Source organism: Orycteropus afer, unplaced genomic scaffold (assembly GCF_000298275.1).
Source record: "Orycteropus afer afer isolate SDZICR_OR568_19922 unplaced genomic scaffold, OryAfe1.0 scaffold00196, whole genome shotgun sequence".
Lineage (NCBI taxonomy): Eukaryota > Metazoa > Chordata > Mammalia > Tubulidentata > Orycteropodidae > Orycteropus > Orycteropus afer.
The window spans coordinates 2,789,117-2,804,354 of NW_006921783.1; the positions used below are offsets into that span (position 1 = coordinate 2,789,117).

Consider the following 15,238-nt stretch of genomic DNA (forward strand, 5'->3'; position numbering starts at 1 on the left):
TAAAAACTTAGAAGAGAGCGGAACAGACTGTGAGAGAATTCAAGCTAGGAGCTGCTTGCCTGTTGCATACCAATCAATCATAAATAAAGCATTGCTGGGGTTTTCCATGAGGAACTATGATTCACAGAATTCTGATTCGCACACAACTCCCCAGAAACAGAACTGAGACATAAAAGAGGGACACACCTGCACACATCCCCACCCGTGCTCTCTCTCCACCTCCACCCCTGCCACAAGCACAATGCCATGTGTGCAACACAGGCAACTGCACCTAGCAGCCTCTACTGTACCCCTCACCCCACCATCCCTCACCCATGCTTCCAGAGGAACCATGGGTAGTCTAGAGGGGCAGGGCCTGTGCCCTGGCAGATAACACCAGGTCCCCAGGTTTCTGTTTGACACGCACTTGAGCTAAAAATTTCCACATAAAAACTCCTTTTTGAGGGCCTGCCAGGGCCAGATGGGGAAAGAATGAGCTTCAGCAGCCTGGATGGGGCGTCAGCAGCAGCATCCCTGGGGCTCCAGAATCCCTCTTGTGAGAGCCAGGTTCCAGGCAAGGCCAGGAAGGCACTGACCCAGGAGCCAGAGCAAGGCCTCGCCTCCAGAAAGCAGGCAGCTATCAGGCCAGGCAGACAGCACACTCCAAAGAGGGCCTCCAGAGGTCATCAAGGCCCCTTCCCCCAGGTCTACTTGTCTCATGTTGTGTTCTGGCAAGGCCAAGTTTTGGGAAACTGCAGAGAGATCTGGCACTTCATCGTCCTCGTTATGGTTGCCATTTATTTAGAGCCCCTCTGTGCAAGTGCTTTACGCATATTCTCCATTTAACCCTCACAGCCATGAAGGTACATACGGTCATCATCACTCTGCAGCCAAGGAAACTCAGGCTCACAGGGGTGAAGAAACTTGCCCCAAGTGACCCTCCAGTAAGTAGTAGGGGAAGAATTTATAGCCAGTCTGTGGGACTCAGAAGTGTGTACTCCTTTTACAAATTCGTCCAGCAAGTGCCAGAGCCTGGAACTGACTCCCTAGAGTGGATGCTCCCACCCCCAACACTGCTCCAGGACTTGCTCCTGAGGTGGGGCAGTCCCCATTCTTACATGGCCAAAGGGATCTAGGTGGTTGTTTGTCAGCTTCAGTTTCTGGAAGGAGACCAGCTGCCGCATCCAGTGGGCCCCAGTGGCAGGAGAATCTGGGTGGACGTACAGCCTTCCTGGCATGGCCGGTTCAGCCTTCCCTGCCACCATCCTGCCAACAGAGCAGACAGAGCAGTAGCAGCTGATTACTCTAGGGTCTGGTGACACCCAGATTCCCTGTCCCCTCCAGGAGCAAATCCCCAGAGACCAGATAAAGGACAAGGGTTAGTCACATCACATTGTCAGTTTAGGACTCTGAGGATGGGACTGAGGGGCACAGCAAGAGTGGTGAGAAGGGGGTAGCAATTCTAAACCTCTTGTATCTTACTGCAGTAGAAAGAGAAAAGGAGATGATGGGGGAAAGTGGTTATTTATTTGACAGACTAGGGCTCATTGCAAAGATATTATGACAAGATCTAGGCCTTTCTCTGTGTGTGTTATATTTCACAATTTTTAAATGGTATACATTATATTACTTAGAGGGAGCTTCTCAGAGGACTTAGACAACTTATGAATTGCTTGCCCCAAAATCATGGTGGTTAATTAGTTGGTAGTTGTGCCTGCAGCTAGAGTCTGCTTAGTGCTAACCCAGCCCAGAGAAAGAAGGTCTGCTTGGGACCTGACCACCCAATTCTGCCTCCTTACCCAATCTCTGCCAGCTCTGCCACCCAGCCACCCGCCGCAGAGCCAGCGTCCTGAATGACTGCTGATTCCTTTATCCCTCTCTCTTCTTGAGCCCTATTCTGAGCTCAGAGGGCAAACAAGGTATTGTATTAAGGAGTTGGCCTCATGAAAAGTAATCCAGCATGTATTGACCAGGCCTCAATTTGATTTTACCCCTTACTCTGCTTGTCTCCCTCATTCACTTGCCAAAGAGTCATACCACCAACTACCCAGGCAGAGCCTCACTCACTCAAGGTGGTAGACATGCAGCCACACAAATAGGAGGTGAGTGGATTATAGGTAACTGGGCCCTAAGTGATCAGAGTTCCCCAGGAAAACAGTTCCCATCCCTCTGGGCAGTGCAACCCTGCCAGAACTTGACTCTGCCCAGTGTTGTCCGTCACCTGACAGCACAGTCACCAAGCCCTGATTGCACATAGTTGTGGGCAGAGGCCCTTGGAATCTACCAAACAGCCAAACACTGCAGCTCATTTTCAGCCTCCCCCCAGGCCCACCTGCAGCAGGTGTGCAAACATCTGCCGATCCTCCCCAGGCTCTGCAATCCAAGTTCCAGGGAGTGAAAGTCTGTGGATCCTGACAATCATTTAAACTAACTGTAAATCCTTGGCAGAAACATCAGGTGGGGGTGGGGGAGATGACTGGAAGAGCAGTTGAAGGGAAGGCTGGTGATGTGGTTTGGGTCCCAGGCCTCTTACCATTTGTTGTCGCAGAACTTATAGCGGTGGTCATCAGCAGGGACGATGTCAATCAACAGGATGTACTTGGTCTTGGGGTTCATGCCTGTGACCTTTACCTTGTAACTGGGGAACATCCTCCTGGGAGAAGCCAAGGGGTGAGGCAGGAGGTGTGGAGACAGCATCAGAAAAGATGACACAGAGCAAAAGACAAGTGGCAGAAGGCCTTTAAGAAGTACTGTCTTTTTAGCAAAAGAGCTCTAGTGATATGGTGGTTAAGGCATTTAGCTGCTAACCAAAACGTCTGTGGTTCAAACCCCCCAAATGCTCCATGGAAAAAAAATGAGGTGGTCTGCTTCCATGATCGTGGAAACCCAATGGGGGTCACTATGAGTTGAAATCAACTAGATGGCAATAAGTTTTGGTCCTTTTAGCACGAGCCCTGGTGGTGCAGTGGTTAAGTACTCATCTGCTAACTGAAAGACCAGCGGTTTGAAGCCACTAACCACTCCACAGGAGAAAAATGTAGCAGTGTGCTTTTTCTAAAGATTGTTGTTGTTAGGTGCTGTCGAGTCAGTTTCAATTTATAGCCATCCTATGTACCACAAAAGATTATGAAGATTAAAGTCTAGGAAACCTATCCGATAGGGTCACTGTGAGTCAGAATTGACTCGATAGCAATTAGTTTTCATTTTTCTTTTCTTTTTTGGTCCTTTTAGCAAGAGATCTTGGCCCTGGTCATAGCTGTGTGGTCTTGCACAAGTCACTTGCCTCTCTGCCTTGGCCTCCCCCTGCACAAGGAGAGGGTTGTACTAGCTGCTCTCTCAGGGCCCCTGCGGCTGTCAGTCTGTGTGTCTGGGAGGAAGATTAACAAAGTTTTCCAAATCCAATGATCTCACTCTACCCCATCCCATAATTTGCTAAGATTTAGGCCTAACGATGGAGTAGCTGAAGCAGAATTCCTGGTCAGGATTGTGAGAGAGGAGTTGTGACACCAACTTGGCAGCCTTTATTTCCTTCCTGCCCTTTGCCAGCTAAAATTCTGGGTTGACATTTCAGGGGACTACCACAGATGACCTAGTAGCCCCTGTCAACTGCTTCTATAAACAATGAGATGCCTCCTCTGGGTCATGGTAACTCTCTCTGTGGAAGTTCTCAGGAAAATAGGAGAGCATTGCTGAAAATCCTGCTCTCAGTCTTTGGATTCCTTAGATGTGCTGATGAACTCCTTCCTTGGGCCTGCTCACACTAACTGGGTGTCAAGGGAAAGTCAGTCCAGGAGCCTTGTGGATAAGGGTATGGATTCTGGACGTACATTGCCATGGCCCACAGCCAGACCCTGCCACTTACTTGGATCTCTCTATACTTTGGTTTCCTTACCTCTAAGATGGACATAGGGAGCTCTGGTGATGTAGTGCCTAAGACATTTGACTGCTAACCAAAAGGCTGGTGGTTCAAACCCCTCAGCCACTCCTCAGAAGGAAGATTGGGCAATCTACTTCCATAGTGATACTGTCTCAGAAACCCAAGGAGGGGTTGCTATGAGTCAGATCCGACTCGACTGCCATGAGTTTGATTCAAGATGGATGTAATATTACTCCCTAACTCATAGGCTGCTGTGTGGATTAAGTGAGTCACTTTATAACTGTTACCACTGACCCCCACTGCACTCCATCCTCTACAAATGTGTAGTGTGATCTACGTCTATGGAAATGGATTCACTGAAAAAAAAAAAAAAAAAACTTTTCCAGTTTCTGCAGCTCACAATGATGTTGCCCAGGAGCTTAAGGCTCAGGGAACATTCTAAAGAAAGATTTCTCCAGACCACTCAACACATACACACATATAACAGCACATACACATACAGTTGGCCCTCTATATCCACAGGTTATGTATTCCCAGAGTCCACAACCCCAGATTCAACCAACCGAGGATCTAAATATTCTGGGTGGAAGGTAGGGGAGAAGACAATTACCTGGTCAAAGCAATACCTTAAGTGCTAAGAGAGAGTAAAATGCTATTTATATAGCAGATACACTGTATTAGGTATTCTAAGTAATCTAGAGATGATTGAAAGTATATGGACGATGTCTGTAGGTCATTTGCAAATACCATGTCTTTTTATATAAAGGACTTGAGCACCCACAGATTTTGTTATCCACAGGGGTCCTGAAACTAATCCCCCTTGGATACTCTATCTGCAGAGTGGATGCCCCACCAGTCACCAGGCCCCTAACACTGGATTTCACCAGATGGTGGCAGGCAGAAATTCCTTACAATCTTCCTCAGATGCCTCTCCTCCCCTAGCTGATCTTCCCCAAAGAGGATCACTCCAAGACAGAAGCAGGATCCAACCTAACTGAAGACCCTAAGGGAAAGGAGAATTGTCTTCCTTGAGTTTGGATAGTACCCAACCAATCCATTCTAAGAAAGCCATCAGGGGCTCCTCTCTGCCTCTCACTAACCCAAGAAACAGTACAAAGGCCCTAAGAGAAACTGTCTTAGCCACCTCACAGATGAAGAGTTCCCCTCTTTGTCAGCAGGGGTACCAGCTCACCTGGACAAGGCAGGGCTTCAGAAGGAATCACAGCCTCCACAAGTTGACAGAACCCACATCAAGCCCAGGCCAGGTTCCTGAGGTCCAGGGTTCAGTTCCACACCCTGGCCCAGCCCCCATCTCAGCCCCACTCTGAGCACTCCCTTTTGTGCTGGAGGAAAGGCCAGTGTGATGTCTGTGTGTGAATGTGCGTAAGCACAAGCGCCTGCATGTGAGCACATGACGTGAGTGCGCATGTGTGTGTGCATGCGTGCCTGGGGGGAGGAGGGAAGTTCTAGCTACAAGTCTAGGGACTTATAAACCATGTGGAAGAATTTGTCTCAGATGTCAACTGAAAGCTTTTTCAAATGTCCACCCCACCCCCTCCCCAGGAATGGGGGAAGTGAGGACTCAGGAACCCAATCCTGCCTCCAGCTTACCAGCCCCTCCTTCCCTAGGGGCACAGCTGGAGACTGCACCACCCTCTTTCCTGGCCTGAAGCCAGGCTGGGAGGGCACTAGCTACATCACATCCCCCCACTCCCTGGGGGAAGGCCAGGAATCTTGTCCCCTCTAGGCCACCATTTTGTAACTGCGACAGAAGCAGCCACAAAATGGGTCAGCCCTGGCTGTGCTTGGGCTGGGCTGGCATCAGTGCCCTGTACTTAGCCTTTTTCTCCTCCAATCATTCCAGGTGGCAGCAGCGCACAGCAGACATGGCCTCCCCCAGGGGCCAACATCCATACAGAGGCCAGGAGAAAATGGCTCCCTTCCATTTCACAGTCTCCATAACCTAGGCTGAGAGGGCTAAGGGGCCCTGTCCTTCCTCTTCTCCGATTCCCTGCTACACTAATCCCAGCAGTGCAAGAGGCCAGGTTGACATTGACTAAGTGCTTTTTAAAAGACCTTTAAGAAGCCTGTGCTCTGCCTCCGGGAGGTATGAAGCTGGTGTCCTAGGATTTAGCTTCCCCTGGAAGCTGACCAAGGAGCTCTGGTGGTGCAGTGCCTAAGGCATTTGACTACTAACCAGAAAGTTGGTAGTGCAAACCCACCAGCCGCTCTGTGGAAGATGGAGCAGTTTACTTCCGTAAAGATTTACCACCTCAGAAACCCAGTGGGGGTCACTATGAGTTGGAATCAACTCTATAGCAGTGGACTTGGTTTTTGGTTTTGGAAGCTGACCACAGACCAGATTCCTGACTGACAAGAGCCTTGGGGTGGTGTTGCTGGACTTGGGGTAGAACGGGAGGACATCTCCTAGCCTCTGCCTCCCCTACCTACCAACTCCCCTCTTCCTGGAGCAATAGCCCCCAGAACCCAGGAGGGAGAGTGGATATGTAGTCTGATCAGGGAGTTCAAAACTGAGGCTGAGCTGGCTGGCTAGCAGCTCCATTGCCTTCTTGGAAATAGATAGCTCAGTCTGCAGGGTACCATTCAGGGGCTGCTTCTGGGCCATGCAGAACATGTCAATCAGCCACTAGTTGCCCATCAGTCGATTCCAACTCATGGAAGCCATGTGTTGCAGGGTAGCTGGGACCCTTCAAAAGCAGATCTCCAGGTCTTTCTTCTGAGGTGCCTCTGAGAGGGTTCAAGCCACCAACTTTTTAATTAGTAACCAAGGGTTTGGTTTGCACCACTTAGGGACTAGGCACTAGACCCCACCTAGAAGGATGAAGGGACATCCCAATGTGGAGGAAGAGCCAAGTGTGAAGGTGAGCCCCATCTCCTGGCACTTCATATAAGCCTGCTGCCCTCACTGAAAAGAGAATTCACAGACTCACCACTCATCTGCCCTTGGTTCAGAGGAGACTAAAGATGGGGCCCAGGGGCCCCAGCAAGGGAGTGTTCGCCAGTTCAGCACAGGTCTAGGTTCCAGGGCATTGTAAAGTCTAAAAGTCCCTACCTGGCCTGCTCAGGAACCCTTGGATGAACACTATCTTCAGAATTATCCAGCTCCTTGATGTAACCTGGTAGCATAGTGCCTAAGACATCTGACTGCTAACCAGAAGGCTGGCAGTTCAAACCCAGCAGCCACTCCTTGAGAGGAAGATTGGGCAATCTACTTGTGTAGAGATACTGCCTCAGAAACCCAAGGAGGGGTCACTAAGAGTCCAGACTCAACCGCAATGAGTTTGGTTTATTGGTTTTGATGTGATCTGAAAACCATCACCCAGTGGGGGAAACAATGTCTTAGTGGTGAGGGAGGGAGAAAAAGGGAAGCACTGACCATACTGCAGGTATCCCACTGAGCTCTACACTCCCACATCCCCAAGCGCGCTGCTAGCCGTGCGCTCTCCCTGTGCACCCCACCCTCTCAGTGCGCCTCGTGAGTCCTCTCCCTGTGCCTCCACTTCCGCGTCCTTACTCGCTCATTGCGGCCCCGAGTCCTCCCTGCGCCCTCCACTCTATCCACACTTTCAGTGAGCCCCTCTCTGCGCCCCTCTGCACCTTTCTCTTGCATCCTGAGCGCCTTCTCCCCGCTCCCCCCCCCCCCCCCCCACTGCCGGCTCCCATACCCCAGAACAGATGAGGCGCTTCCCCAGCACGCGCGGAAACGGCTCCGCCGGGGGAATAAACAAGCTGCCTGCCCTGCCGGCCAGGACAAGATGAAAGCCCGGGGTTTCTCCTCTGATCATGAAACAGACTCTGAAAGGGTGCTGGGCTGCAGCCTTTATCTACTTCTTACTCGGAAATGGTTTTAGAATGAACTGCTAACATAAGCTTCCTCGGACGTGTCTTGGTGTCTGAGGCTTCGGGGGCGGGGAACAAGGGTTTAGAGACATTTTGATTTTGACAACAAACGGGTATATGCAGACCTGCTGAGCAAGACTCGCGAGCAGCTGAGCTCGGAGAGCCCCGGAGCTCCCGCGCCAAAGCAGTGGCCAAATCGCGGCGCTCACCTATTCTCTCCCCACACCTACCCCGAGGGAGGAGGGAATGGCGGACTTAGGGCACCCGCCAAATTTCTCTCCGCTGGCGGGGAACCCCAACTCCCGCCTGACTTCCCCAGGGGCATCCCGGGGACCCAGGAAAAGCTATCTCCAAGCACCGTCCTTTAAATGTAGGGGGGGAAAAAAAACCATGGAAGGGGTGAGAGGTCCAGAGAGTGGTTTGGAGGACAGGGTTGTCTGACTGGGAGAGCACACGAGCACACGCAAGGAGTTCTGCTAATGATGATATTGTTGTAATGTGTTTCTTTATCTGGGTGGTGGTTACAAGGGCTGTTCATTTTGTGGAAAGCTGGTCAAACAACATACACTTACTACATGTGCCCTCCTAAGCAGGAATGTTCCACTTCAATGGAATTTGCATTCTAAAAAATTATATGGGCACAGGTCTTGGAGCAGAGTCTGAAAGGAACTGGCTGCAGGAAAAGGCAGGGGTCCAGAGAAAACCCCACCCATCTTTGCTATACCTGATGTCTGGGGGAGCTGGAGGAAGAATTCTGGGCATTTTGGGGTGAGACCAGGGCCTAGCCACCAAGGTTGAGGATGAGGGGTGAGAGGTACTGATGTTACCCATCATGAGACCAAAACTTCCGTGGCCAAATGATTTCTGTGAGCAATAACCAAATGACTTAATTTATTTCCACCTTCCACCAAAAAGGAACTTTGCTAGCACAGAGCCTAAGGCACCTACTGCCAACCAGAAGGTTGGTGGTTCAAACCCACCAGCCACTCCATGGAAGGAAGACTGGGCAATCTACTTCTGTAAAGATTTACCGCCTCAGAAACCCAATGGGGGGTCTCTATAAGTTGGAATCAACTCAACGGCAGTGGGTTTGGGTTTTTTGGGGTTTTTTTCCGCCAAAAAGAGGGAAATGTTTTCTAATTTGCCAAAAGCATTTTTAAGAAATATTTTCCCTGAATGAGAGGAGGAGGAGGAGCAGGGGTGAGGGTGTGTGAAATGGACGCTGTTTTGGAAGGTCAGCTACTTCTCTTAGGATTTTTTTTTTTTTTTTTTGAAGGCACTTCCTTCTGATAGACTTTTGCTTTCAGAAAATACTTTAAAAAGAGATCAAAGCACTCTCTCCCCAACCCACTTTTCCAGTGTCTTCAACCCTTACTTCTCTTATCACCCACGCCACTGGGCTCTGACGCTCTGTATACAGAGTGAGGGCAATTGGCTTTGAAGCCCCGGATTAAGCCTGGCCAAATCCTTGCCTCAGAATAACAAACAATACAGGTTCAACAGGAGTTCTCATCAGTAGTTCATTTTTCAAACGCAAATTCACTGTCACTAACACAAGCAACATTGAACTCAACAGGCTATGAAGGCTGATAGGGGAGATTTATCTGGTGGCAAAACCATGACCTAGGACTAGGGCAGTCAGACAGTTAGGAAATTTTCATTTTGGGGAGGTTTATATTTAAATTTTTTGGAGCTCACTTTTATCTGTATTTGGGAGAAAATGCAGTTTCTCACATGGATCAAGCTTGGCAGGGACATGAGGGGGTGGAGAGAGGGATCTGCTATCTGCAGTTAATGGCTGGACTTTCTGGTGCAGGGAACTGGGGAGGGGGACTGATTAGGGAGGAGTTTGGTCCCATTTTATACCTACATCAAAGGTCTCTTGAGCTTTCACCTGTGGTGGCATTTTATTCACTAGATCAAATTGTTCAAAAAATTAAAGTACTATCCAATGAAGAAGGAGTTTAGTACCTAAACCATTTGACTGCTAAACCAGAAGGTTGGTGGTTCAAATCCACCAGCCACTCCTTGGAAGGAAGACAGAGCAATCTACTTCTGTAATCATACCGCCTCGGAAACCCAAAGAGGGGTCTCTATGAGTCAGAATCCACTCGATGGCAGTGAGTTTGGTTTTTGGTTTATCTAATGGAAGAAGGAGCTCTTGTGGCATAGTGGGTAAGGCATTTGGCTGCTAGCCAGGTTGGTGGTTCAAAACCACAAGCTGCTCTGTGGGAGGAAGATGAGGCAATCTGCTTCCATAAAGATTTACAGCCTTGAAAATCCAATGGGAATCACTATGAGTCAGAATCAACTCGATGGCAGCGAGTATCCAGTGAAGGAGACTACTTTCTCCTTGGGCCTTCAAACCTTCAAGGACCTAAAGGGCTTATGGCAGACAGGAAGCTTGTTCAAATTAGCTTGAGAACATTCTGGCTCCCCTTCTTCAGGGTCCACAACCAGACAGCAGTTATCACGCCCTTAACCAGACAGGGGTTTCTAGGGCAACAACCCTACCTACATTAAACAAAACCAAAAACCCAAACCCACTGCCATTAAGTAGAGTCTGACTCATAGTGCCCCCCACTGGGTTTCCAAGGCCATAAATCTTTATAGAAGCAGACTGCCTCATCTTTCTTCTGCAGCGCGGCTGGTGAATTTGAACTGCCAAGCTTCTGGCTAGCAGCCCAATGCCTTAACCACTACACCACCAGAGTTTCTTTGTCCTGCATTAAAAAGGGGCCTCATAAACAGGCAATCATGAGGATCTCTCAGAGTTGGCGCTTTATTCTGGGAGTGGGGTGCTCATCTGCTTGGCTTGTATAGACTTGGAAATTGCCCAACCCTGCCTCTGTACATGAGTCTTCCTTTCTCTGGGGTTTGGTTTCTGTTCTCTCAGTTCCCTGCAGTTCTAGCAATCTACAAATCTATGATTTAAGTTTAGGGGAAAGGCTTAGACCGCCTACTGAGAAATGGAAATCTCCCAGGAAGTGTTCTGGTAGAGTCACAAGGAGTTAGGGGACTAGGAAGAGTCTTGAGCAGGGCGGTAAAGACCTCCAAGCTCAAGCAATGCAAGATGCATTCAAAAGCCTGTGTGAGGGAGGAGGTAAAAAAAAGTAAGTAGGAGAATACACTGACCAGGGTGGTGAAAGTGGTCTTTGAAGACGGGGGTGGGGGTGGGGGTGGGGGTTGTGCAGGAGGATAAAGCGTCTCTGGAAACCCTGGGGGGGGGTGGCAGGGAGAATAACACCAGTGACTTAAGGACTAGCCCTGGTGCAAGGACAACTTTCTGCCAGAGAAATAGAAGGCTGTGATGAATCCGTAATTGGCCAACATCATCACAGCCATTTTAAAGTTATTGTCATTATTCCCTTGGGCCCATTTCTAAACCCCTACCAGGATTAGGCACAAACATCTGCCTGAAGCTGATCACTTCTGGAAGTCTGTGTGCGAGTGTATGTTGGGAGGAAGGGAAGGAGTAGGACCACGCAGGTGCAGGAAACCCCACTGAGGAGAGCTACAAATGCCTTTTGTTTAGAATGGCAGAGGCCAGGCATGCCCAGAGAACTTACTGGCCAATCATTTTCAAGAGAAAGTTATTTCTGCTGCCTGAAAATGGAAGCTCTGAATCTTTCTCTTTCTTCTTTCCTTCTCTCCACTCCAGCAGGCACAAGAAATAAATCCTCCTCTTCACACCTGTAATCCACTTGACAATTTACCAAGCACTGTTCACATGATTGCTTGGTTTGAGACTCACCCAAACCCACCAAACCCACGGCTGTCCAGTCAGTTTTTGAGCCTCACAAACCAAAACCCACTGTCATCAAGTCAATTCCAACTCATGGCAACGCTATAGGACAGAGTAGAACTACCCCATAGAGTTTCTGAGGCCATAAATCTTTATGGAAGCAGACTGCCTCATCTTTCTCCCACAGAGCGGCTGGTGAATTCAAACCACCAATCTTTTGGTTAGCAGCTGAACATTAAAAAAAAAAAAAAAATCAAAAAGGGAAGGGTGGTAATTAAGTCTACAGTCACCATCCCTATTTCACCAGACAACACTGAGTCACAAGGTAGTCCAATAACTTGTCCAAGTGCACTCAGCTAGGATGCACCAGGACTTGTGACACCTGGCCCTCCAATGCCATGACTCGACAAGGTACCCTCTTTCCTCATCAACAAAATGCATCAAACGAAGGCCCTGAAATCCCCCTGCTACCTCCCCTGATAAAGGCCTGGGTGGCCACTCCACCTCCCTGATTAAGGCATGAGGGTGCCCAAGTGCTCAGACCTTCAGCCCCAGTGTCAGGTTACTCAATAAGCAAGGTAAGCATGGGCTTACCTGTGCTTACTTAGTAATTTGTAGTGAACAATTTCACATTATTTTCTCCACATCAAAGATTGTGCTTCCAGGCAGGGCTGGCATCTCTCTCTCTCTCTCTCTCTCTCTCTCTCTCTCTCTCTCAACCCCACAGCACCTTCCTATAGAACCAAAACCTCTTTTCAAATTTACAACCCCTTACAGGGATGGAGAATCCAGTAAGCAAGGTAAGCAAGGCTTACTTGTGTTTACTTACTAATCTGCTGTGAACATTAGTAGGTAAGCACAACTAAAGCCCTGCCTACCTTGTTTTCTGGATACTCTGCCCTTTCCCAGCCCCAAAAAAACAAAGGAGACCAAGACTAGCCATGGAGCAGAGACAGAAAAGACCACAGCACCCATACACTGCACACAGCAAGGCACCGGCTTTTTGTTTCTTTTGAATGGCCACCATTCCCCAAGCAGTTCAGCAGAGTTCTCTAAAAAGCAGATGAAAATGCTGAGCGGATGCCAGACATTTCTCTAATTATTATTGATATTTTAGTTTAACATTTATTGCTTGCTTATTTATGTGCCAGGAATGGTGCTAAATGCTAAGTATGAAGTAAAATCTTATTTTATAGATGGAGATAGGGAGAGAGGCAGAGACCTTTGAGCACCTTTGAGGTTACACAGATGTAAGTAAGTAGCTGAGAGGGAAGTGGAACATGCCACTGTCTGACTCCAGACCCTGAGCCTTAGATGCTTCACGATGATATTATCCCTCCGAACGCCCAGTTACAGGCCCACAGCCCGTCAAAGGGGCATTTTCACACCTAACCTGGCTCCAGGGGACCAAAACTAAGTGTGTACATGTAGAGGGGACAAGTGGGAAGGGAGTTCCTGAGCCTGATCTTTCCAGCTTCTCTGTCTGCAGCAATCTTCCTTCACCTGATAATGGATAGGCCCCATTCCCTGCCCCACCCGACACCTTAGCTCCAGCGAATCCCCACTGTCTGTCTTCCTTCTCTCACCCTCTCCTCCCTGTTCTCTCCCACAGACACCAGCGCATTTTAAAGATGTTTCCACTTTATAAATCATCCCTCTCTGGCAGCCACCCCGTGAGCTGCTCCCCAAATAGCGTGCGCGTGCACACACACACAAAGCCCAACGGGTGCCTTCCCATTAGCTGAGGAGGGGGCTGGAAACAGAGGAGCAGCACCCTTGAGATGAGAGACTTGGGGGTCTGTGGTGCTCCTGAAGTTACAGAAAAAGAGGGGGTGGAAGTACTTCCCTTTCCCCTATCTGCTGAGGGGAATCTCCCCCAGGTTCCCATCAATGCAATTCTGAGAAGGCCTCCGCCATCTGCAGGTCTCCAAAGGAGGGAGGACAAAGCAGCTCCCCAGGGGGTAAAAAGTGCTGGAGGGTGAACTCCAAGGGTTGGATCCTTGTTTGCATCTCATTTACATAGTGTTCTCCTCCCACGTCCATCCTTCCCTGCTTGCTTCCTTGATGGGTAGCACTCTGTGGCCTCCATGGCCAGTCTGAAGTCAAAGTAGAATGTAAAGTTGAAGCCAGAGTGTCAGAGGGGACTCGGGCAGCACCCCCACGCTGGAGACCACAAGGATTGCTAACAGGGTCCTCCGGAGACCCCCACCGTTCCCACCCCTCCTCTCCTGAAGTCAATCTCCCAGCGCTGACCTGCCGGCCTTGGTGATGATCATCTCCGTGCCGGCCTCGTGGAACTTCTTCCAGAGCTCCTTCTCATGCAGCCCCACCTTGATGTTCTCCACGGTCTGGGATGGAAAGGAGGACTTATGTCTGCCCGGCCTGCGGCTCCACGCAGGACACACACCAGCTTCGAGGACCAAGCACGCAGAAAGAAGCACACTGGCCCCAGCAAGCGCTAGAACATTGCCAGTCCCCGGGCTCCCATGCCTCACGATTTCTTTTCATAAGATTATTTTGTACCATTGGGGAATTAAAAAAATGTAATCAGTGGCTAAAAGTCCCTCCTTCAGGGCTGTCCCTACATTTGGGATGCAGAAGACACACATACTGACCCTGCCAGGGAGATGGCATAGTCCTACACAAACATCCACAGAGAAAAGCGCCCACTTCACGTGGCGAGACGGAGCCCCAGGCTCGCGGGCAAACACACAGACACTCGGCGGGGCGCCTACGCCCTTGGCCAGACGCGCGCACCCGCAGACACCGTGCACCGAACCGCACAGGCAGCGGGCTGCACTGCCGCTTCGGTTCCTTGTGATCGTCGGGTTTCCACCGCGTAGCCTCTCAGTGACGTCCCTGCGGTCTCGGAGTTTGGCGGCGGTGCCCGTGCGCACCCGGGAGAGGTCGGCTTTACCTGCCCTGTACCAGGCCGCGGGGCCCCGTCGTTTGGGGTCCTCGCAGCTGGACACTGGGTCTGGGGTCACTCTGCTGTCGAAGGAGTCTCCCTCCCCCGCCTGTCCCAGAGCAGCCCCAAGACTCAAAGTAGAGGAGAGCCCGAATAGAGGGCACAGCGAGCCTTGCTCAGGGGAGGACGAACAGACGGACAGTCCTGGACTCAGCCAGGTGCCCCTGGAAGGAGTTCTGGCCACAGTTGGAAACACTGACCACCCTGCAGACAGGCGGACGCCCGACCTCTACCCGACGGCCAGCGCGGCCCTACCTGCTCAGCGGCGGCGGCGACGTCGGCACCGGCGCCAGGAGGGCTGCCGAGCGCGGCTCCGCTGAGGCCCGGCGCGGCCAGCGCGGGCTCAGGGGCGGCGGTGGCACTGGCAGCGCTGGCCTCGCCGAGCGATGGGCCCGGGGCCCTGAAGGCCTCCTCGCTCTCCGACAGGCCCTTGTCCTGCAGCATCTCCTGCGGGCACAGCACACACCGAATCACTCGCCCAGTCAGTCCACACTCGCCAGAGCCCCCTCGGCCCGCAGAGCTGAGTCGTGGGCTTGTGCAGAGCGTGGGGACCGACCGCCGGGCGCACGTGGACCCCGCCCCCGCCTGGGCTGGGGGAGGGAGCCACAGGGAGGGCAGGATCCTCGCCCCCTGCCTCCGGGGGCTGCGAGATTCTCTGTCTGCCTGGCTTTGGTGTGGGGCTGTGTGATGAGTGGGTCTGGGGGAAGGACCGCCCTCTCGGCATCGCCCCAGCTGCACCCACAGTCCCTCCCTCCTGCTGGGCTCCAGTGGGTCCTCAGGCCTGGACCTTCTAGCCCAGAGGAGCCAA

At 51.0% G+C, this 15,238-nt stretch overlaps 1 protein-coding gene across 1 annotated transcript in view; it reads right to left on the reverse strand.

Annotated features, from left to right (window-relative positions):
- Nucleotides 1–14,874, reverse strand: part of TBX4 (T-box transcription factor 4) — a 34,973-nt gene extending 20,099 nt beyond the window's left edge. Inside the window, exons 1-4 of the mRNA XM_007947874.2 lie at nucleotides 14,686–14,874; nucleotides 13,716–13,810; nucleotides 2,513–2,632; nucleotides 1,098–1,245 (exon numbers count right to left, since the gene is read on the reverse strand). Of these exons, the coding sequence (XP_007946065.1) occupies nucleotides 1,098–1,245; nucleotides 2,513–2,632; nucleotides 13,716–13,810; nucleotides 14,686–14,874 (552 nt within the window). The remainder of the gene's footprint in view (nucleotides 1–1,097; nucleotides 1,246–2,512; nucleotides 2,633–13,715; nucleotides 13,811–14,685) is intronic.
- Between the last annotated feature and the right edge of the window lie 364 nt (nucleotides 14,875–15,238).